This window comes from Marmota monax, unplaced genomic scaffold (genome assembly GCF_021218885.2).
Source record: "Marmota monax isolate L192 unplaced genomic scaffold, Marmota_monax_Labrador192_F-V1.1 WCK01_AAM20220418_F8-fsc00174, whole genome shotgun sequence".
NCBI lineage: Eukaryota > Metazoa > Chordata > Mammalia > Rodentia > Sciuridae > Marmota > Marmota monax.
In genome coordinates, this window is record NW_026694860.1 from 2600201 (window position 1) to 2622960 (window position 22760).

Consider the following 22760-nt stretch of genomic DNA (forward strand, 5'->3'; position numbering starts at 1 on the left):
CATAGACTGGAAGTTTGTGGATCACTCATCTACACTGAGTTACACTGCTTCGAGTACCTAGAAAGTGCACTTACTCTAGATTTGAGCAGATTAAGAAGTACCTTTAAGAGCCACCAGGTAGAGCAGTGTGGGCGAAGGGTTCTAGGCAGAAAGAGCTGGATTTTGGCAATAGTCTTGAGTCTGAGTGAACTTGCCTTGAAGGGATGAAAGAGGAACCTGGAGAGGTAAGCTGAGGCCAGAGGGTAGAAAGGATGGATTTTTACCCATGAACAATGGGGAGGATTAAACTAGAAAGTCATATAACTCATTTGTATTTTAGAACACTTTAGCTTCAGTTTGGAAAACAAATAATAAAAAATGCATACAGGGAAACTAGGAGGTTATCAGATTACCTTGGTTAGAAAAAATGGTGGCATGAACCAGGACAATTGCAAGAGGATGTAAAATAGAAAACTGGTTACTAGTCTGCAGGACAGAACATTAGAAAGGGTGGCTCCAGAATTCTCTAATTAATTAGTCAATACTATTTCATTGTTAGAGCACAAATTTCAGTCTTTGCTGGAATACCTAAGATTCATAAATCTTTATTCAGTAGATTTCTGTTCATTGTATGGTACACATTTGCATTGTTGTTGTTGCTGCTTAATCTCCATTTCTTCATCCACCTTCATTTCGTTCTGAGGACCTCTGTCCTGTTAGATAGTCTCCTGTCAATCAAATCAGTCCTGTCTAGAATCAGACAATATACTGCGGCTCCTCACCAGATTGTTCCTGCTATAAATTTCACCATGTTAGCCTTCAATTGACTGATTCCAGCCCAGTTCTCTAGTTAACCATGGATTCTGAGAACTTGTGATAATCTCTTGATAATTCCCTTCTGCTGATGTTGACCAATGCAGCATTCTTGCTTGGAATCATACAAGACATTCAACCAGAATTTGGAAGTCCCTTTCCTATAGGACACATTAAACACAGGACTTGGAGACAACCTGTGTTTATATCTTGGATCACGATAATTTTCTTGGGCAAACTACTAACCTCTCTGAGCTTCAGCTTCCTTGTGGGCATGATAATAGTACTGTCTCAAAGAACTATTCTGAAGACTAACTAATTAACAGATTCAAATACTAAGAGCACCTAACAGAAGTAAAGACCTAATACATATTAGCTTATAACGATAATACAAAGTAGATTTCTGAAACATACATAAGAAAAACAAAACTCATAATGCAAACGAGACATTTTATTGAAATAATTACTAAATAAGAAAGTACTACAGGTATAATTTAATAAAGGCATTTTAGAAATTAAATTATATGTTGAGTGCTTAGAGAATTCAGATTCTTACATTTTATTAAGGAGTTCAATATCTGAATTAGGAAAACGAAGTATAATTCCACAATCATTAAAATACTCAATTCTTCAAGGAATCTTCTCTGCTGTGAAGACTTGAGAAGCTTGTCTCCTGGCCTTGAAAGGGAATTTTAAAATGTATTAATTGTAAGCTAGAAATTAACTAATTATATTATATATTAAGTATTATTCTAAGATAAAAATAAAATCTGAATCTTTTTCAAGTAATGAAAATTCCTAAAGGAAAATTCCAGCCTCGAACTTATAAAATTAATAATCAACAGTTTTTAAAAAAGCCAAGCCATAAAGGAATTAAAGAACATTCAAAATAAAGACAAAAGAGAATGAAATAAAAAGAAAATGTAATTATTTAAGGCATAATGAGTTAAAGGTAAAAGTACTGGCTCACAGCGGAAAAAACAGGATGGGGAGAGGGGAAGAGAACAACAAAACAGGAGAGCAATAGGGAGTTATAGAACGAAGAAACTTTAAGAAAACCATCTCCCTCTACCAGGGGTAGATGAAAACTAGTATAGGTCTGTAATTCCAGCTACTTGGGAGACTGAGGAAGAAGGAGCACAAATTCAATGATACCCCAGGCAACTTAGTGAGACCTTGTCTCAAAATAAAAAATACAAAGGGTTAGGGTTGTAGCTTGGTGGTTGAGCCCCATGAGTTCAACCCCCAGTAAAAATAAACATATATGTGTGTATATATATATATATATACATATATATATATATATATATATACACACACACATACATATACGTATATGCATATATATATATATATGCATATACAAATATAGTAAAATAGGAAATACAAGGGAGTTATGTTCTTCTATAGTTCTCTGTCTCCTTTGCCTTTAAAGTGAAGTAAAACAACGTAAAGTACTCAAATAGGAGCACCTTTCTTAACATTTTGGGGCCTACGCATTTTCTAAATTTGATGTGCTATAATTTAGCTTCAGTTCATAATGCATGCAGGTTTTTCCATTTCTAGAAATTTTTTCTGTAACACATCACACATCACTTAAATATGAGGTATAAAAGCAAGCGGCACGTCTAAATTCTAGAACTGTGTATCAACAACAAGCTCAAGTGCATAAAGCAGAGCCTCAGGAATCCTGCAAGTCATATTTTATTAAAGAAGAATTATAAAACCACTATGAGTTAGGTCTACAGATTAAGATATATTTTTACTATATTTATTGTTATGTTCATAACTCATATATTAAAAGTTAAGCTAAATATTATGAAATTAAATATTTTTATGAAGCTGTATAAAGCAATTGAAAGTTGCTTTTACGTTTAAAAGAGGGACTGGGGCTATAGCGCAGTTGGTGGAGCACATGCCTTGCATGTGTGGGGCACTGGGTTCAATCCTCAGCACCACATAAAAATAAATAAGGATACTGTATGTTTATCTACAACAACAACAAAGTTTAAAAGATATCCATTCCAGAAACTCAGTGATATAGAAACAAATGCTTTGTCTACTTAATGAAACAGAATGAGATGTTAGGAGATACAAAGGGATAATACTAATTTTAACTAGAAATTTTAAAGTTTTGCCCATTCAAGCATCATACTTACAACTTTCTCCTCTGAAGAAAGAGTACCCTCTACTGCCACTATCTGGTACTGCTTATGCTTTAAATTTCCCACAAATTTCCGAAGTTGCTTGAGACTGCTAGCCTCTATGTCTTGCTGTAATAGTTTCTGCATTTCTCGAGAAGGACATCCAGGATCAAATATCAATAAACATAATGTTCTGTTTTTTCTCTCTTCAATTCCAACAATTGTCCGACTATGACCTATTAAAATATAAAGTAACCAATATATGTCACATCCACCTTCTGCTATACACACACAGATATTAATGTATATATATTCCTGTTCTCTGTATATATGAATATTGTATGGACATATATGTGTGTGTTTAGAATATAAATACGGTCAGTCATTAACGTGTCTATACCTGAGACCTCTCCTAATGCACAAAGTAATTAGTTCAACTTGCTTGTTCTTTAGGGGTTTTTTTTTTGTTCAATTTTAGTTTTCTAAAGGCTTCATTACAAAAAAATTCTGCTTCCACTCCACCAATTTTCCTTTCCCTTTCCTAGTCTTTTGATTCCCTTTTCTTTCCCTCTTCTTTAATCAAATTATCTTAAATAAAATGGCTTGAAATTGACTTTCCCAGAACAAAAATATAGTTCCTAAAGAGAAACAGAAGTAAATTTATATATACTAGATATCAATGGGGAGGGCTTAATCTCCTATGGTTTGTATTCCTAATCAATGATTATGTCTCTTTATTCTGTCAATTCAAATCATCCATTTAACAAACTTGATCAAGTATCTCTATGCCAGGCACTACTTCAGCAGCAAAGAACATAACAGCAAACAAAACTGACAAAAATGCCTTACATAATAATAGACACTGTAAACAAGGTAAAGAAGTGAAGGAAATACCAGTAGAGGGTAGTTGAGAAAAGGAGTTGCAGTTTTAAATAAGGTGGGGCCAGAAAATGCTTCACTTAAGTGACTTAAGTGATGAACAATCAAAGAAGAGTGAAGCAAAGAAAATGAGGAGCTGAGGATATGGCTCAGTGGTAGAGTACTTGCTTAGCATGCACCAGGCCTTGGTTTCTATCAATGATACCAAACAACAACAACAATAACAACAAAAAGAAAAAAGAAAGGAAAGAAACAAAACCCAAGAAATGATGAGTTCAAAAGACCCTTAAAATGCCAGGAATATGATCCTTCGTTACCCAAAACTGTACTGTAATGACCCAGTAGCTCTGAAAACGAGAGTGTTGTCACAATATTCCCCCTCCTCCCTATTATCGGAAACTTAAATTGTCCAAAAGTCATAGACAATGTATTGTCTTCCAAAGAACATTGTTTTATGAGTCATACTAACCTTGATGCTGGAGATAGATAGGAGGTTTAGATGTCCATACTACCTTGGAATTCCCTTCCCTCTCTGAAGAATAATAGTTCAGGATCCATTCAAATAAACGAGGGTGTGTACCTGAAGGACCAGTTGACTTGTGAAAATCAATAATACGGCACCTAATAAAAAAATTGACAAAATGGACTTTCACTGATGTAATTATCAAATACAAAAAAATTTTTAGATCTGCTAATTCTTTCTAGGAAGGAAGAAAGAAGATGATAAATTTTTATTATTTAACTGGAAATTTATTATCTTTGTGGAAGAAACAATTATTTAAATAACTATTCACAACAAGATTTATGTCTGACCTAAAGGTTACAATATTTGCTGACATATAAAATCTCCTTGAATAGTAAATGAGTATCATGCTTGATTTATAAGTAATCAACACATAATCAGGACACAGTTTTTATTCTAAATTCTTTAACCCTGATGATCAGTTTAAAGCTGACTTCTGATTTTACTTCCTCAATAGCCATTTGTATACACTAAAAATATACAGAATACTTTTAATTTTCTCAAATTCTAATAACAGACAAGAATATACGTAAAGATCACAGGAACCTGTGTGTGAACCCACATCTGTCCTTTTATCTATCTCCTACTTGGCACCAGTTAATGGTGGTGTGCCTCCTTCAAGAAAAGTCACCCTTGAGTAAATACTGGTTATAATATTCAACAACTATTTTACAAAGATCAAGTATAACCCAAAGCATTAACAGAATATCACTTCAAACCACAGCACAAGACAGCCTGTTCTTGTCTCTCTAGGCAATAAATTTCCAAAATAGCCAAATTGTACTGGTTGCTAACCTCTGTCACATTAAATTTAATGCTAAGAACTTGCAACTAATTACTGAGTTTCGGGTGCTCAAATAAACTTCTGGATAAACTGTTTAGATGTAGGAACAGTGCTTTAGGGTCAGCAGTCTGATTTCATGTTTAGATTTAAAATAGTGAATAGTACCCTACAGAGTATAATTTTATACAGAAGAAGACATTTAAACAGAAATTCAGAATATATTAATAAAAAGGAATATTTAACTCAAATAGTAAAAGGGAAAACGAAAGGCAATGATTAAGAAAAATTTCAGAAATCTTTTCAGGAAGGGAAGAAAATCAGCAATCAGCAATATTTATGCAATTATAATGTAAACTCTGTCTTTAATAGAAACCGACTAAGTCATGTTAGACTGAGGGTGAGCAGGTAGAACAATTTTTAAAAAAGCAATGGATACTGTCTACAACTGATAAACCAAGAAACAGCTACAAATGCATGTTATTTAAAAACAATGGGAGTAAAAATTGCCTGTGAAAAATTGGACTTGAGAATACAGAGAGCATGAGACCTGAAATATGGTGCTGGTTTTCCCTACCTATATATATATCTCTTGGATAAAAACAAAATTTTGGGAAAAAACAAAACAAAAAACAAACTACCAAAAAAACTAAAAGATATAGCAATGGCATTAAACTGAAATTTTCAGGTACATACTTTACCCTCAGGGAGGTCAGGAGTGTATATACTTCACATGCTCCAATCCAGGCCTTTGTTCCCTGTAACTTGTTATTAAGTTGAGAGGCCCCATGAGGATCAAAACCTTCCTTCCATGCATCTTCAATCATAGACTGAATTTTTGGAATGCAAGGAACTGACATACCTAAAATTATTTTAGCAAATAAAGTACATGACAGTTAATAAAGTACTGAACAATATCACTTGGCAGTATGTCATATACTGTGAAGGAGTCCACAATATGGATTTTAAGACAGTTATTCCTAATATCCACTACATAATTCTCTCCCTCCAATCAGATTTCAAGTTTCTTATGTAATATCCACTAAAGCACTACTTTGTTAAAGCTATTAATTATGTATGTTACATTTTAATTCACTCCATTTCATATGTGTATTATATCAGAGACAAGCTCAGAGTTCAGTATTTTCATACCTTTCAAGCATTCATCATAGGCATCATTTTGTAATAATGATGAAAGTAGCATTTGGAAATTTCTGTAACCACAACCCCAACCTTTGTCTCCTAAAGATGAATGAAAGTGATCCACTGCCGAAGAAAGCCACACATGCCTCACATCTGTGGCAGCATTCTGATAATATCTATGAAGGGCTTCAATAATTCCTAAGAAAAGAGAGAAGATGCAGAAGGATTTGTTTCCACCATTATATGGCTCTATACCAACCCCATCCTCAAACTACATAGCTAAATCCGAACCATTCCATCTCTTTCTTTATCTTCTTACGGCTACAACTTTAGCTCATGACCTTGCTTATTACTACAATCCAAGTTTCCTGACACTAGAAAATTATTTGTTACACTGAACTAAAGTTGTTTATATTTCATACCTCCACATCTGCAGGACTCAACACATAAAAGTAGAACCATTGTGTGAAAGCTTTCCTTGCCTCTTCATTTTATAATATATACTGTTGGATACCATTCAGTTCTCAACAATTTGCTCCCAATCAAAAACAATACCTCTCTATAACCTACAAAATAGTATTAGTTGATGGTACATGAAGCCTACTGCAAGCAATCCTTAAATTTACCTTTATTTCAGTATATTCTCCTTGTGTTTAGAATCACACAGATCCTTCAAGGATCAAATGGTACTGTTCTCAAGGATCCTTTTTCTGTCTTGTTTTTCTGAATAATCACTGCATTTATTTTTTGTGCCCTCTAGGTACTAGTCACATTTTGTCACAGAATACTACAGTTCTGTGCATATATTCTACATACTATAAGGACTCTATAAAGTTTATAGGCATGGATATCTTACTTACATAGCGCATACTTTCTTGTTTTTTTCCCCATACTTTCTTATAACATGGGGCACCAAAACAACAATAGCCAAATGCTTTTTATTTGAATGATGGATATCCTAAAAGAAGATGGACTTTTGTCTTTAAGAAGGTAGATCAAAGGTTTAAGTGGTATAGAATTCATATAAGGAATATTATACTGCAGCTAAAATTAATGGAGTACAGCTATAAGAATCAATATACTTGAGTAAAGCAATTTGGAGCATACATTTTATATCCCATTATTATGAAGATTAAATGCATGTAAAAATAGTATGTAATATTTATGGGGATGTATATATTTAATGATAATGATTCCTTTTGTTGGGAGTAGGAATTAAAATCAGTGAGGGGGTGCACCAGGATTTAAAATACAATGAAAGAGTTAACAGCTTTAAAAATGTTAAAGAATGTGACAAAACATTCAGATTAAAAAAAAAAAAAAAAACACTGAGGGGAATAGTTCATATAAATACATTTTTATATAAATTTTTTTACTACCCTAACATATATACAAAAAAGCAATTTAAATAACCACTTATCAGGAGAAGGACATGCTTTGGAATAAGGCTGACCTGATTATGAATACTGGCTGGGCCAATAACAACTATATAACCTTGCCTTCAGAAAATTATTTAACCTAAGCTAAATAATCTCATGCAGAATATGTAACAATACACAAGAGGATGTTTGTTTCAAGGTAAGTGACGTAATGTATAAAAAACTTTTAGAATCCAAAAAAATGTACTGAACATAGACTAGCTAATAGCTACATGTGACTACTAAGCATTTGAAATGTGGCTCTTCTAATACAGGTGTGCTATAAAATAAAAAACACATACTGGATTCAAAAGAATGTAAAAAGAATGTTAAATATCTCATTAATAGTTCTTAATATTGATTGCATGTTACAATAATATTTTTGATACACTGGGTTTAAACTCTTAAAATGATAGAATTATGGTGGTGCAACACAACTTTTTGACTACCATAGTACACTTTGAATTTTACATAGTGTACTTTAAATTTTGGTCTTTCCCTGAGCTGTGGATGTGGAGTAAGATATTCTCTCCAGATGCTGGGTAACAGCTGTAAGCTACAGTTCATAGTCAGTCATGACATTACAAAGATAAACTACTGACATCCTACAGGGTACTGTATTGCTAAGCTATGATGTTCGGCAACTTAGGTGTATAAAATGCATTTTCAACGTAAGATATTTTCAACTTACAATTGGTTTGTCAGGCCATAACCCCACTGCAGGTCTAGGAACCTGGGCTTCTATAATTTTACCTGTGTCTTTTTACTTTTTTTTAATGTGGCTCTGAAATATTTAACTCTGTATATGGCTCCTACTAGGTTTCTATTAGCATTAGTCTACTAGATGATTAGCACACTATTTGAACTTACTCTCACCTCATACCATATAAACCTTGGATTGTGAAAATCAAACAAAATTAAATGATTTTATTACCTCAGTGGTATATGCAATATTAAAACTATGATTTTGATGTAAAAGTACCCACCAGGAGTTTTTGTTTTTCCATCATCAGTACCAAGAGCTAGCGATTCCATCATTTCAGCTCTTCTTCTGTGAAATTCAGATGGAAGCATCCTACCCTTATTTACTTCAATCTCCATGTTTCGTAATTGCTGTTGTTTGTATCCTCCAGAATTATCTAAACCGTATTGTCGCTATTGAACATAAAAACAAAGGGCATAATTTTTATGTTCCTGTACATTAATGAGATGGAAACTTGCCAGTTTTATTTATTTGGAAATGTATATCAAAACATTCTGGTTTACAGGTTTTTTACATAAATCAACTTAAAGATTTTTATGAGAACTATAGAGCACAACTGTGCGCATGCGCACACACATGAAATTTTCAACTTAATTATTAAACGACTACTACGGCCATTCTCCATAAACAAACACTTTGTTTCCTTATAGTAGGGAAAACAGAGGGTCCTGTCCTTCTAAAGATACTGTAAAAGGCAGAAGAGTTCTGAACACACTACTGACGTTTTCAAGAAAATTTGTCAGTTCTTTTAATTTGCTGCCAAGCTGATCCGCAAAGATCTACTTAATCAATAACTCATTCTCCCAATAATGTTACATAGTAGTTATATAAGAAACCTCCATAAATACTGGAAGTTTTTTGTACTGATAATGTTGAAAAGGCATTTTGCATTTTATATTATCCCCAAAAGACTTAGGAAAAGCCATTTTCTTTCCTCCTCCAAATCCTGGTGGAAAAATGTTTTGTGAATAAATCAATCACTAGTAGAAACAAAATCTGAAATTAGATTTTTCCAAAGCACATTTCATGGAAAAATAGCCATGCGTGAGATATTGCAGAAAAAAGACAAGAGGTCAACAAATCTGGGAAAATGATATTCATAATGCATACTGGTATATTAAAGGCTTTAAGAGGTGTAGTCAAGCTGGTTTAATTGAATACTTTCAAAACTATTTGATTATAAACACTTATTATTTATACATTATTCTATAATACATAGGAAAAAAAACTGTGAGCATTATTAGCCCAAATAACACTATGGTTCACAAATTAGAAATTAAAAAAAAATATGAAAAATATAAATCCACAATAAAAAATTTAAAAAAAAAAAAAAGAAAGAAAAATATAAATCCATTAAAAATGTAACAGTCTAGCTCAACAAATATTAAATTCACCTAAGGTAAACACAGTTTCAATATCATTAAACTGCACTTTGTATTACAAATGGTTCTTTCTAAATGCCTAAAATTGCAACCTATAAAAAAATCTAGAACTCAAGAGGCATTTTTTCTAAGTTACCATTCATGTCTAAGTATTTATACAAGTATTTAAATTCTAAGTCTCAAGTCTCATAATTTCTCTATTGACCTACACAGGTTTGAATCAAGACTTTACCGCCTAATAACTGTCTAACTCTGGGCAAATTACTCAATCACTCTATTTCCATTTTTTTTTTTTTTTTAATCTGGAAAGAAAATTGTGGTGCTGAGAATTGAACCCAGTGCCTCCCACATGCTGGGCAAGCGCTCTACCACTGAGCCACAATCCCAACCCCAAAAATGTTTTTAATAAGGGCAAAAATAATAGAATAAAGTGTTGAAAGCATATTTTAGAAATAAGAACTCTACCAAATCAAAATATTATAATTGTTATTAATCTTTGTACCTGAAGTTTCTGAAATTCTTCCATTTCTTGTCTTGATTCTTCAGATCTCCTCTTACTGTCTTCTTCTTGTTGAAGTTGGTGAGCCAATTCTAGATCACCAGAACACTGGACTCTATCCACGCCTATTAGATATTTAGTAAAATAGTGTTAAGAATAAAATAACTGGCAGCTCGGAAGGCTATGGCAGGAGGATTACGAGTTCAAAGCTAGCCTCAGCAAAAGTGAGGAACTAAGCAACTCAGTGAGACAGGGTCTCATTATATTAAAATACAATATAGGGCTGAGGATGTGGCTCAGTGGTCAACTGCCCTTGAGTTCAATCTCCAGTACCCCCCCCCCAAAAAAATAAAATAAAATAAATAATAAAACTGCCCAAATCAAAGCTTACTATCAATTAAGTATTTTTTTAAAAGTTACTGATATTGTTTGTCATTTATTCATGACTGTGATATTGAACCATGGAGTACAATTCTGGCAGAACTCAGAACTGCTTTTGCTAAGGAAATAACCTCTATTTCATCAATACCTAATATTCATTGACTGTTTAAGCTATAACAGATGTTTTTCATTATCTTTATGACAACCTTATGAAGTAGGTTATTATCTACTGAGGAAGCCAAAATTTAAAGAAGTAATACTCTTCATTAATGCTCCTTAACATAAACAAGGCAGATTGCTTTTTCAAAGAAATAGTAAGGATAGGGAGAGAGGCAGTAATAAAGAGCATAAAAATTTACATTTTCAAAGTATAAGTGCTAAATAATGACTTACAGTTTGGCCTCAAACAAATGATATAACTTTTCAACATCTTGCCCTGCCTTCCTCTCTCCTAGTTTCCTTCAGATGCCTTGGAGCCAGTACCTTGTCACCTTGACCCATGTTTTTAGTCAGGGTTCTTGAGAGAAATGTAACCGAGAGGGGAGGGAGGGAAAGGGAGACAGACAGAATGAGAATATGTATGTGTATGTGTACATGAAGGGATTGATTACAGGATTAATCACATGATCACAGAAACTGAAAAGTTCCACAATAGTCTGTAATCTGGAAAACTAGAAAATCCAGTAGTGTGGCTCAGTCTAAGAAGCCAAGAGGCCACCTGTTATGGTTCAGATCTGAAATGTTCCCCAAAGGCCATGGGCTAAAGACTTGGTAATATTAGTTGTGATATTTGGAGGTAGAGCATGTCCCAGTTGGAACAGGAAGGAGGTCAATGGAGGTGGGTCTTTGAAGGGTATGTTTTTGTCTCTGGCCCTTCCTTTCATGCTTTCTTTCTTTCCACTTCCTGGCAGCCAGGAGGTGAGCAGTTCTCCTTTACCTTGTGCTCCCCACTATGATGTTCTGCCTCATCTGAACAATAAAGCCAAGTGACCATAAACTGGAACATCTAACACTATGAGCCAAAATAAATCTTTCCTCCTTTAAGTTGACTTTATTAGGTATTTTGTCACAGTGACGGAAAGCCAAGTAACCCACCATCAAACCTGGGAGACTAAGGGTGCAAGGTCAAGTTCAAGGCCAAAGGCTCAAGAACTCTAGAAAGGCCACTGGTGCAAATCTGAAATTTGATGAACAAGGGCAGCAGATGGACAACTGGCTCCAATGAAGAAGAAAAAGGCAGAAAATTCCCCTTCTTCAGCTTTCCTGGTCCATCCAGGCCCGTGGTCAATTAGATGGTGCTTGCCCACTTAGAAGGCAGGTGTTCCCCACTCAATTCATTGACACATGCCGATCTCCTCTGGAAATATTCTCACAGACACACCAGAAGAAAAGCTTCACCACTTGTCTGTGCATTCCTCAATCCAGATAAGTTACCATCTCCCAACTTGATGGTTTAATTATGTAGCTGAAAAAATCTTTCTTTTCAAACCTCTCAGCCACTGCTATATCTTCCTATTTGGTTCCTCTTTCCATTCTTGGAATATGCACTTGGTGATTAATTTTTAGTCTACCTTAACAAAAGATACAGTGATTTGCTTGAATCATATCTTTATTACCCACAACAGGCTTACATAATATACGTGAAAGCCTATCATAAACACAGTAAGAATTACCAGATAGTCAACTTCAAAAGGGTATTTTTTCCCCAGTATTCCCTTACAATCTTGTCTAAGGGAATATAGATCACCAACTGAAATAAGTGTTATAGAACCATCAGAATAGAAGACTATTCTATCTATACTCAACTAACTTGCACTAGGGGCTGGGCTGACTGAACAGATTTTGCTGTGCATGGAAATCATTGATTCTGGTACTAGGCTCATGATACTGGTTACTAAGAAATCTTCCCATTACTGGGAATTATCTATAATCCTTTAGAAACAGAAATAGAGTAGAATACAATTGATTTCTTTTAGGGTCTACTTTATGTTTTCCTTCAGCAGGTTTGAGAAACTTATATAAGATACCTTCATGTCTAAGGCACCATAATAATTACTTAATGTCACAATTAAAAGTGACAGAGAACAGAAGAAAACTTTTATAGAGTCATTATTAACCACTAAATAATTTTAGAAGCTGGGGTGAGCAGCTGTAAATGTACTGAAAATGACTTTCAGGTTACGCAGTTCATAAACATGTTGAAAATTATTATGTGCCACATGGCAGCTTCCTAGTTGACAATTTCTGGTGGCCAAATGCTAAGTTTATTATTTCTAGCTGATAAAAGAATGCTTGTAAATGAAACACTTTCTAAATAACAAAGTTTAATATTCATTCTCTCAAATGTCTGCACCTTCTAAATATTGTTGGCCCTGAGCAAAATCCAGGATGCACAACCCTAGTTTGGATGTTGGTCACCATGGTTCATTCATCCTTTACAACATTTTGTGACATATTTCTAAGGAAAAAGTTACAGATAAATAAAAATTATTTAAAGGAACAAATTTATTTTTAAATATTTATGATTTCCCCTCACCCCATATAACTAATATGAAAATTAGATGTGTCCCAGGAGGCAGAAATTAAATCAAGACATTTTTATCGTTAGCACATAAACATACCTTGTCGAATGCTGCTTTCTTCTAAATGCAGGTCAACGTGTTCCTGGAGAATATCGTAATTTGTACAAATGAGCCCACACATAGGGCAGTCATAGAATGGCTGAACACAGTCTGTATGAGAGACATAATCCAGTTTCCTTTTTAAAACTTCAAGATTTTTCATTCCATGTTAAAGACTATATACCACTTACTAACCATATAAATAAAAGCACTTTGTGGTTAGGTTAAACATGTCTAAGTCTATTCCCTACTACTCTCATTATATAAATAAAAACCATTTGTAATTGGATTTAAAAGTTATTTTTCCACTCGCAGGGTCAAGATGAAGAACTGAGCATAGTACAAATCTTTTATCACTCCAAAAAAAAAGAAAAATAGTAATTAGCTCTAAGATCTTTAATCAAAAGAAGAAACATGGAAAGGAAAACCAAAGCTTAAAGTAGGGCCAGTCTAGACATGGAATTTGGGGATAAATTCTCAGCACCAAAAGGTGAGATGCTGAACTCAAGCATCCAGCAGAAGGCTGGGAAAAGGGATCATACTGTCTACTTTGGAGGAGATTAAAGAAAAGGATCCACCTGACAGCACTGGAGATAGATAGGTCTAGCTTGCCCAGAAGAGATGTAGAAGAAGTACCTCTGTAAGACTCAGACCTAGAGGATAATGGGCACAAAAGAGGAAATGTATTTGTGTATATATAGAAAGAAATCACTAGGCAATCCATAAATATAAGGCCTGGTTTGAAAGTGGTGATTGTGAAATACCAAGGTGAAAGAATCATGAAGCTGCTTTATGGGGAGGGGATCACATGAGGGAAAACCCTCATTAAGTTGAATAATTAAATGTGAATTACAAAATATATTCATAGGTCCAACGTTATTAAGGTTTGGATATGAGGTGTCCCCCAAAAGCTCCCGAGATAATGCAGAAATGTTCAGAAGGGAAATGAATGAATGGTGAGAGCCATAGCCTAATTAGTCCATCCTAATTTGAATGGACTAGTCAGTAACTATAGGCTGGTAGGATGTTGCTAGAGGAGGTGATCCTTGAAGAGTTCATCTTCTTTGTGGCTCCTTACCCCTGCTCCCTTCCTGCTTGTCATGAGTGAGCAGACTTTCTCTGCCATCCTCTTTGGCCATGATGTTCTGCCTCCTGTTAGGCCCAGCTCAATGGAATCAGCCATCTGAGACCTCTGAAACTGAAATTCAATATAAACTCCCTCCTCTATGTTATTCCTGTCAGATATTTAAGTAGACAGTAAAAAGCTAACACACACAGATATTGATATCAAGAAGTGGGGCTTTTGCTGTTGACTCCCCAGAAAATGTGATTTAAAAGCCTTTGGAGCTGGTTTGCAGAAGGAATTTGGAAAAGTTTAGAGATGCGGGCTGAAGAGAGAAGCCTTAGAATTTGTAAGCAGAGCTTAATGACTAATTCTGATAGGAGCTAACACCACCAGAATGCCCATAGGAATGTAGACTATGTCCATGAGATTTCAAAGAAAAGTGAGGACTCTTTTGGGAACTAGACTAGAAATCATTCATATTATAATCTGGCAAAGAACTTGTCTACATCTTGCCATGTCCTGACACTTTGAGCAAGACTGAATTTAAAGGTGTCAGCCTAATTAATACTGTAATGTCCACAGAAAATTTCAAGGCAGCACCACATTCAGGCCACGACATGGATATTGCTGACAACTTTTAGCCCAGTTTACTGTGAAAATTGGAAGCAGAAAGCAGAGTTAAATGATTTTTTAAACTTGCAGTTCAGCTAGAAAAGTGCATGTAAAACTGGGGCCAAAGAAGGTGTGATGCTTATAGAAATTACAACCACTGAGATGCTAATTACTTTGCACAAAAACAAAAGAAAAAATGGGGGGGGGGGGCTAGGAAGTTGCTGCACTGTGTTCAACCACCTGGGAGCCAGGCAAAGTGTAGTAGGGTATCTCATGGACTGCCCCTGGGGATGATAATGTGAAAGTCTGAAGGTGAAGCCAAAACCATTATAGAGACCCTGAGAATTAAGAGATGCTTTTATCTGCAGAGAAAAGCTGCAGTTGAGGTGACTTCCAGGCTAAAAGAGAGACTATGGTCACTAAAAAACCCAAAGGTCAAAGAGGCAAGACTGCCTTTGAAGAGCACATTACATTGTCATGGTCCTATGCTATGCCAGGAGTTCTGGGATATTTGCCTGGTTGGGTTTGCATTCTGGTTTGTCCATATTCCTTTCTATGCCTTTTGGAATGAGAATATTTACTGTGTCACTGTATATTCAATATATGTAACTTTCTTTTGATTTTTACAGGGGCTCATAACCAAGAGTTTACTTTGAGTCTCAGATGAGACTCTGGACTTGGACTTTGGGGCAATGCTGGAACTGTAAAGACTACGGACTTCTTGGAGATAAACTAAATATATTTTGCATTGTGAGATGGTCATAAGCTTTTGGAGTCCAGGGGAGTAATGTTATAGGCTGGATATGTGGTGTCCACCAAAAGCTTGTGTTAATGCTGTAATGTCCATAGGTGAAATGATTGGACTGTGAGAGCTATAGCCTAATTAGTCCATCCTATTTTGAATGAACTGCATGGTAACTCTAGGTAGGTGGGGCACTATTAAGAGGTGTGACACTGTGGTTATACCCTAGAAAGAAGGGTACATCTTCCCTGTGGGGTGAGTCTCTCTCTGTCTTCTTCCTTGCTGCCATAGGTTAGTGGTTTTCCTCTGCCATGCCCTTTGGACATGATGTTCTGCCTCAAGAGTGTAAAACAATGGAGTCGGCTGTTTATGGACTAAGATCTCTGAAACTGTAAGGAAAAATAAACTTTCCCTTCTTTAAGCTGTTGATCAGGTACTTTGGTCTCGGTGATGAAAAGGTCACTAACACAAATGCCATGAAAAACAATTTGGAAATCCACAAATTCAAGAAATCATCTGTGAAGAAATGGAGATAAAAGTCATCTACAGAGCAAAAATCTAATATAAGTATGTTTAACAGGAGGAAAGTCAATCTTTGAAAATATTCTCCAAAATAGCACTAAGAAATAAAAGTATACAGTTTCCATAAAGGACATTAAAAAGGTTGTAGCTAGGACATAAAAAAAATCTTTCTTTCAGTCAGTTCTCTATGATAAAATGTCTCAGAACCAATGCCCAAAGGAAGCTTTTGCTCATTTTTTGGGCATCACACTCACTATGGCAAGCCAATCTCTCCATTTCTTCTGGTTTGAACTCATCATCAATTTTCCTCAATGTGCAAGCACTACACTTCATATCCCTGTATACTAAACCACTAAAAGTCCATGTCCCACGGCTTAGCTGTCATTGGCCATCCAGGACTGATAATACCTCTGTCACTATTCTAACAATCCATTCAAATTAGTCAGAGGCTGTGCCTTAAGGCTTTAACCATCCTTAGTACATCCACTCATTTTACTGAACTATTATCATTTTTATTCCCTCAAAGTTTCCTATTATACCCTCCAGAAATCACATTGTCATCAGTCAGCCTCTTATATCCACAATTTTTCTCTGAATATTCATTTTACCTTCTTGCATTAACTGAAATCTAGTTGGTTCATTTCCCTGACAGTTCCTGAACACACACATAAGCAATTTTTCTTTCACAATTCAGGGTCCCAGAAGTAGAAACAGTGTCTCTTTTGTTCCCTTTCATTATTTTCAAACCAGTTTTCTTCCTTGTTTCTTCAAAATCTCCATCTTTCACTAACTTGTGTCACTAGAATATAGAATTCCAAACCCCTTCTTAGTAGTTAATATTTTCTAAAATTTTAGACATGTCTTTTAGATTTCAGCCCTTGAATGACAATCATCTTTTTCTAGCCCCTATATTGTGATTATTCTTAGCAACTTCAATATCCATAGGAATGGTTCTTTACCTTCATTCCGAATAATCTTTTTCTTTACCCTGACTGAGCCATTGATTAATAAGAATAGACACTTCATTTGTATCTCCAATAACTGACCCACCTTTGAAATCTCTATTCTAAATATTTCTCCTCTCATCCTCCCACCTTTTTTTTTTTTTCTTTTTTAGTTCTACCAGTCTAAAGTCTTTGGCTTAATTAAAACTGCTAAAAAGAAGTTACATGCAGGCCCTATGTTTTTATCACTCGTCACCTCTCTCTTGACTTTTTATTTTTCAGCCTAGATTCCATGCCTCCATGACTTTTTATTTTTCAGCCTAGATTCCATGCCTCCATGACTATTGCTCCTTTAAACCAACATCAAACTCCCTTGTTTCTTTTATTGTACCTGAATATTAGTTAAATCCAACTACCTAATTTTGCAATTTTTGTACCTTTAATGACAATCAGCTTGTTTTTCACTCAACTACACATTCAAACTCATAAGGCTACCATAAAACAAACTTGGCACTAGCTTGCTGAGAAACCTGTAGGAAACAGTATACAACAGAGTAGTATCAGGCACTTATCATCAGTGGGGTCCTTGTCCCAGTCCTTAATTCTTTCATTAGTAGATAATAAAAGCATTTACTTAGAACACTGGCAGGAATCAACAGACAACTATCAAAATTAGTAAGATTTGAACAAGACTAGATATCTTAGAAACTGATGGTGCTTCTATAAATGGGCAAGAGTTAATTATATAAGAGAAAAACTCCAGTTTACAAAAGCAAAGGAAATTGAACTACAGGATAAAGCTAGCACAAATATGCAATAAAAAAACAAACAAAAAACTTTATTAAGGGATATAAGATGACTTAAATTCATGTGGAAATGTACTTTGATATAATTTCAAATATTTCAACAGAATTTTCAAAGAATCTGACAAAAAGATTCTAAAATTCAAAAGTAATGAGAATGTCTACATTAATAATGGAAAGAAAGAGAAGAACTATCTTATCTGATATCAATAACATGTTATAAAGCCATAGTTATGAAAACAGTGAGAAAGTGAGGTCATAACAGTTAAGCAAATAAATAAAATAGCACTAAAAGAACAGATACTGAGCCATACATATATGAAAATTTAATAAAAAAGACAAGATAAAATCAGTGTTAAACCTGGTTTCTATAAAAGGAAAAACTCAAAACTTAGATCTTAAATTCTCACAACATATACAGTACACTTGATACCTACATACACAATCCAGATGAAGTTTTAAAAAGGTGGGAAAAAAGAACAAAGAATTAAGAGTTTTAGGAGAAAATATAGAGAATACATTTACAAACTCAAGTCCAGAGCATGTTTTTAGACAATACATGTAAAGTGTACATAAATAAAAGTTAAATTCTGAGCAAAATTAAATCATAACCAATAGCCTATTGAATACAGCTGCAGTAAAGAACTAGTACTGAAAATATATTTTAAAAACAACTAAAAAAGACAACAGATAATTGGACAAGAATATAACAACAGTTGGAGAATGCACTTAACTCAATTGAAAAGTATACAAAAAATGTAACATGTACCTTGTAATAGAGGAAATTAAAATATATATGTGAAAAAGATATTAATTTCACTGACAATTAGGGAACGCATAAAAGAGAATCTAGACACTGACTATGCCATTTACAAAACTAATTCAAATGGATCAGCAATCTAACTGTAAAATGCAAAAACTCTAAAACATTTAGAAACTGGCATTGTGTTGTTAGATATAGCACCACAAGCATGAGTTATAAACAAATGTTAAGTTCTGCTTAACACTTCCTTCTGTGAAAAACAAACTATTAAAATTAAAAGCATCACACTGGGAGAAATAATCGCAAAATATATATAAAGGACCTGTATCCAAATACACAAAGAAATCTTAAAGCTTGACACTAAGAAAAACGCATAAATCAGTATGTACAACTATAATGCATCAATAAAAATATATGGGGAAAAAAGACAAAAGATCCTAACTATATATGCACCAATGATAAAGCCTCAAAATACATAAGTAAAACCTGACAGAGCTGAAAGGAAAAATAAGCAAATTTACAATTATAAATGTGGATTTCAACAATTCCTTCTCAAAAATTTGGTAGACAATACTAGACAGGAAATCAGCAAGAAAACAGATAATCTAAACACAAACAATAGGATCTTAAGTAACATGTATAGTAAGTATCCTCTACCCAAGAAAGCAGAATATACTTTTTTCCTCAACCACCCATGAAACATGAGCCACAAAATAAGCCTCAAAAACTTCAAAAGAGCTGATATCATAATGTATTCCCTGATGATAATGTAGTCAAAGAAGAAATTAATACAAAATCAGAATCTAAGACAGTCTAGATGCCAATGGGCTGGGGGAAGTAAAACACAAGTTCCAAAACTAATCTCAATGGAACGTTATATATAAATCTGCATCAAAATCCTTTTTCATAACTGTATTTTTGCATTGCAATAATGGCAATACACATAATTTTATACACATAAACTTGATTGTTTTAAAAGTAGTCATCTCACAAACCAACTTTAAGACCCTTCATATTAAACTGAGACTACTGTTACTTATAATAATTTATAATAAAATGAACACTTTACCTTCTAATGGAGTGTCTAAAAGACTGGCATGCTTTGTTTTCACATGAGTTTCCATATCTTGACCACATTCCTCTATTTTTCCACAAAATGGACATTCAGGAGGACTATACATTGTTTCATAAATTGGTTCTTTTATTTCAGATAAGCCAGACTGTTTTCCCCTACTTTTCTGGAATTTTCTAGATTCACTTAAGTTCTCTGAATAAACTTCTTTACGTTTTAAAGTATCATCCTCAGGCAAGCTTTGAGCTGAACCTTTTGGATGATCAGATGCACAAGCTGAATGAATACTTGAATTAACTCCCACTGTACTCTGTAGACTGTTGTCCTTGTTATTTGAAGTTCCATTCTGCATTGTATCTATCCTCTCAAAGTTTCTTTCCTCTAGTGTATTCTGCTCAAAATGAGCAGTTTCAATATGAAAACACATTTCATCATAATTTACACCTGACAACTTGCAAAAAGGACATATAACTTCATTTTCCATGTGAACAACTAGCAGGTGAGCCTTCATATCCGGTTCTGAGGTTACTGTTTCACCACAAATGTCACAGGAAAGCATGGTATGACAGTAGCTAGAATAAAGAACATAATATTACTTTAGTGTCAAAGTAGGAGTTGAAAAAAAATGCCTTTCATAAAATGATTTAGGACAATTCTCTGGTAGTCAGTGCTGTATTATTATGATGAAATTTTCAATTTATACAATACACAAACTTATTGACATCTCAATCAAAATTTCTTTACAGGTTGAGCATCCCTAATTCCAAAACCCCAAATCCTACACAATTGAAAACTCTGAGCATTGACATGTTGCCTCAGTTGAAAATTCTGCACCTGACCTCAAAGGATGGGTGGCAATTAAAATACAAGCACATTAAAAACTTTCAGACTAGGTATATAAGTTGTTTCCTTTCAGACTGTATATATATATATATGTATATATATATTATATATATACATATATATATAAGTTGTTTATGAAACATAAACAAAGGTACACATGAAACAAAAATGAATTTTATGGTTAGATTTGGGTTCCTTCCTCAAGATATCAATCTCATTATGCATTTGTAAGTAGTCCAAAATCCTAAAAAAATCCCAAATCTACAACATTTCCAGACCCAAGCACTTCAGATAGGAGATGTTCAATACGTACTCTGTTTCAAGCTGTCAAAGGTAATAACAATGAAAACAAATAATTTTAAAAATAAAATATTTCAAAAGGTATATCTGGTCCAAGGCAGTAGAAAAAAATATGTTTAAGAAATTGTCTGGGGGAAAGGCTCAGTAGTAGAGCCTTTGCCTAGCATGTGTGAAGCCTCAGCATAAACAACAACAACAAAAAATTTCAATTAAAAATAAATTTAATTTCCAGGTAAAACAAGTCAGGTAAAAGACAACAAAGAGAAGTAACCTAGGGGCTGTGGATTTAGCCCAGTGGCAGAGGGCTTGCAAGGAGGAGGGAGGGGAAGTCACCTATTTATTGAATGATTGACCTAAATATAGAACTTTAAGGTAGGTTATAATGGGAAGGAGAACTAAACATATCTTAATGGCATTTCAACAACTTTAGATATATCACACTAATTGAAGTATTATTTAATATCTTTTTACACATAAAGAAACCCACAATAGGACAAGGTAGCCAGGAAAAGGTGGAAGCCAAAATGCTAACCTGGTCATGCTCCACAGCCTGTATTCAACCCAAAGGAGAAAAGCCAAGAAGTTCTAATAGAAACTTATTTCCAAGTCTAGAAAACTGTCTTACAGTTTCGGGTTTCACCATTAAGTGGTGTCATCTCTTTGAGGTTCGGTCTGTAAAACGGGTTGTATTAACAGTTACTTTTGGATTTTATGAAGTAATAAAGTACTGACTACGAATCAGGTAGTGTTAATAAGTAATTTGTAAACAATCACGGCCACCATCCTGCTACTACAGACCATTGTTCAGCTTAGAACTATTCTATAACAAACAGGAAAAGAAAAATAAGGACATTATTTCCTTCATTTAAATATATTTACAGGCCTCCCTACCCTGTCCTCCTTTTCCTCATTTCTCTACATGCAAGTGAAAACAAGTCTCTGATTTTAGAAGGAAGTTCTCTTGGTTCCCTAGTGCTAGGAACACCACATTAGAGTTTATTCTAGCGGCTAGGACATGGCACCGGATACACTTGATGTGACAAGGCTCAGAAGTGAGAGACTGAAGGCCAGTGGCAGGAGTCTCCCAGGGTACCAGGTCAGGCTGGGGGCGGGGCAAGGTGCCAGGTCAGGGAGGGGGTGGGGCAGGATTTGCGCAAGGCGGAGTCTGTCCAAGTTCTGCGCCAAGGTCCCGAGCTAGAACACGAAACCGATCCAGACCCTAACTGGGTCACAACTTGAAGCCGGAGGAATCAGAACGGGGGCCGTCAGTTCTTACCGACCCGAGGTCCAGCAAGTGCCACACTGCGCTCCACTCGGCTTCCTCTTCGGGTCCGGCGCTGCAGTCCGGCCGTCGGTCCCGCCGGCAGAGGAGCCAGCGCGGGGAGTCCACTACCTCTCCCGGCCTGAAAGACTACGGCCAGACTCTCCAAATCTTCAAATACCAAACACTCACAGCCGAGAAATAATCAGCGACACCCCAAAATCCTAGCCCCAAAACTGCATTCAAGGAAAAAAAAAAAAGAAAACAATTCCTCATTGCCCGGGACGGAAGGAATCCCAGTGTGCCCTGCTCCGCGCCGGTCTGCGTTGCAGTGCATTCTGGGAGTTGTAGGCTATGGAGATTTTTTGTTTGTTTTCTGTTTCGTTTTTGGATTTTTTGCATCTTTAGCAGATTTGATCCTGTCATTAAGATTTGAACACCTGATCCACTAAGAAGAGAACTAAGACTCTAAGGGTTTTAATACCACATTTGAGCAAATATATTGG

General features: G+C 35.0%; 1 protein-coding gene across 3 annotated transcripts; it reads right to left on the reverse strand.

The window, feature by feature from the left end:
• Positions 1 to 109: 109 nt before the first annotated feature.
• Zup1 (zinc finger containing ubiquitin peptidase 1) lies at positions 110 to 22574 on the reverse strand. 3 transcript variants are annotated; one of them, XR_009225127.1, is made up of 11 exons: positions 22274 to 22574; positions 19848 to 20422; positions 13327 to 13437; positions 10328 to 10449; positions 8667 to 8835; positions 6272 to 6460; positions 5816 to 5981; positions 4285 to 4436; positions 2952 to 3172; positions 1349 to 1470; positions 110 to 229 (listed from the first exon to the last, which is right to left on the reverse strand). XR_009225127.1 is itself a non-coding variant. In XM_046426436.2 (10 exons), exons 2-10 carry the CDS (start codon positions 20407 to 20409, stop codon positions 1423 to 1425), a joined length of 1740 nt encoding a protein of 579 aa, XP_046282392.1. In that variant the 5' UTR covers positions 20410 to 20422; positions 22274 to 22574; the 3' UTR covers positions 1226 to 1422. The 3 variants fall into 3 exon arrangements, 2 of the variants coding, with proteins under 2 accessions (XP_046282392.1, XP_046282393.1); XM_046426436.2 differs by lacking the exon at positions 110 to 229 and having other exon boundaries at positions 1226 to 1470; XM_046426437.2 differs by lacking the exon at positions 110 to 229 and having other exon boundaries at positions 1226 to 1470; positions 22270 to 22574.
• Positions 22575 to 22760: the final 186 nt, after the last annotated feature.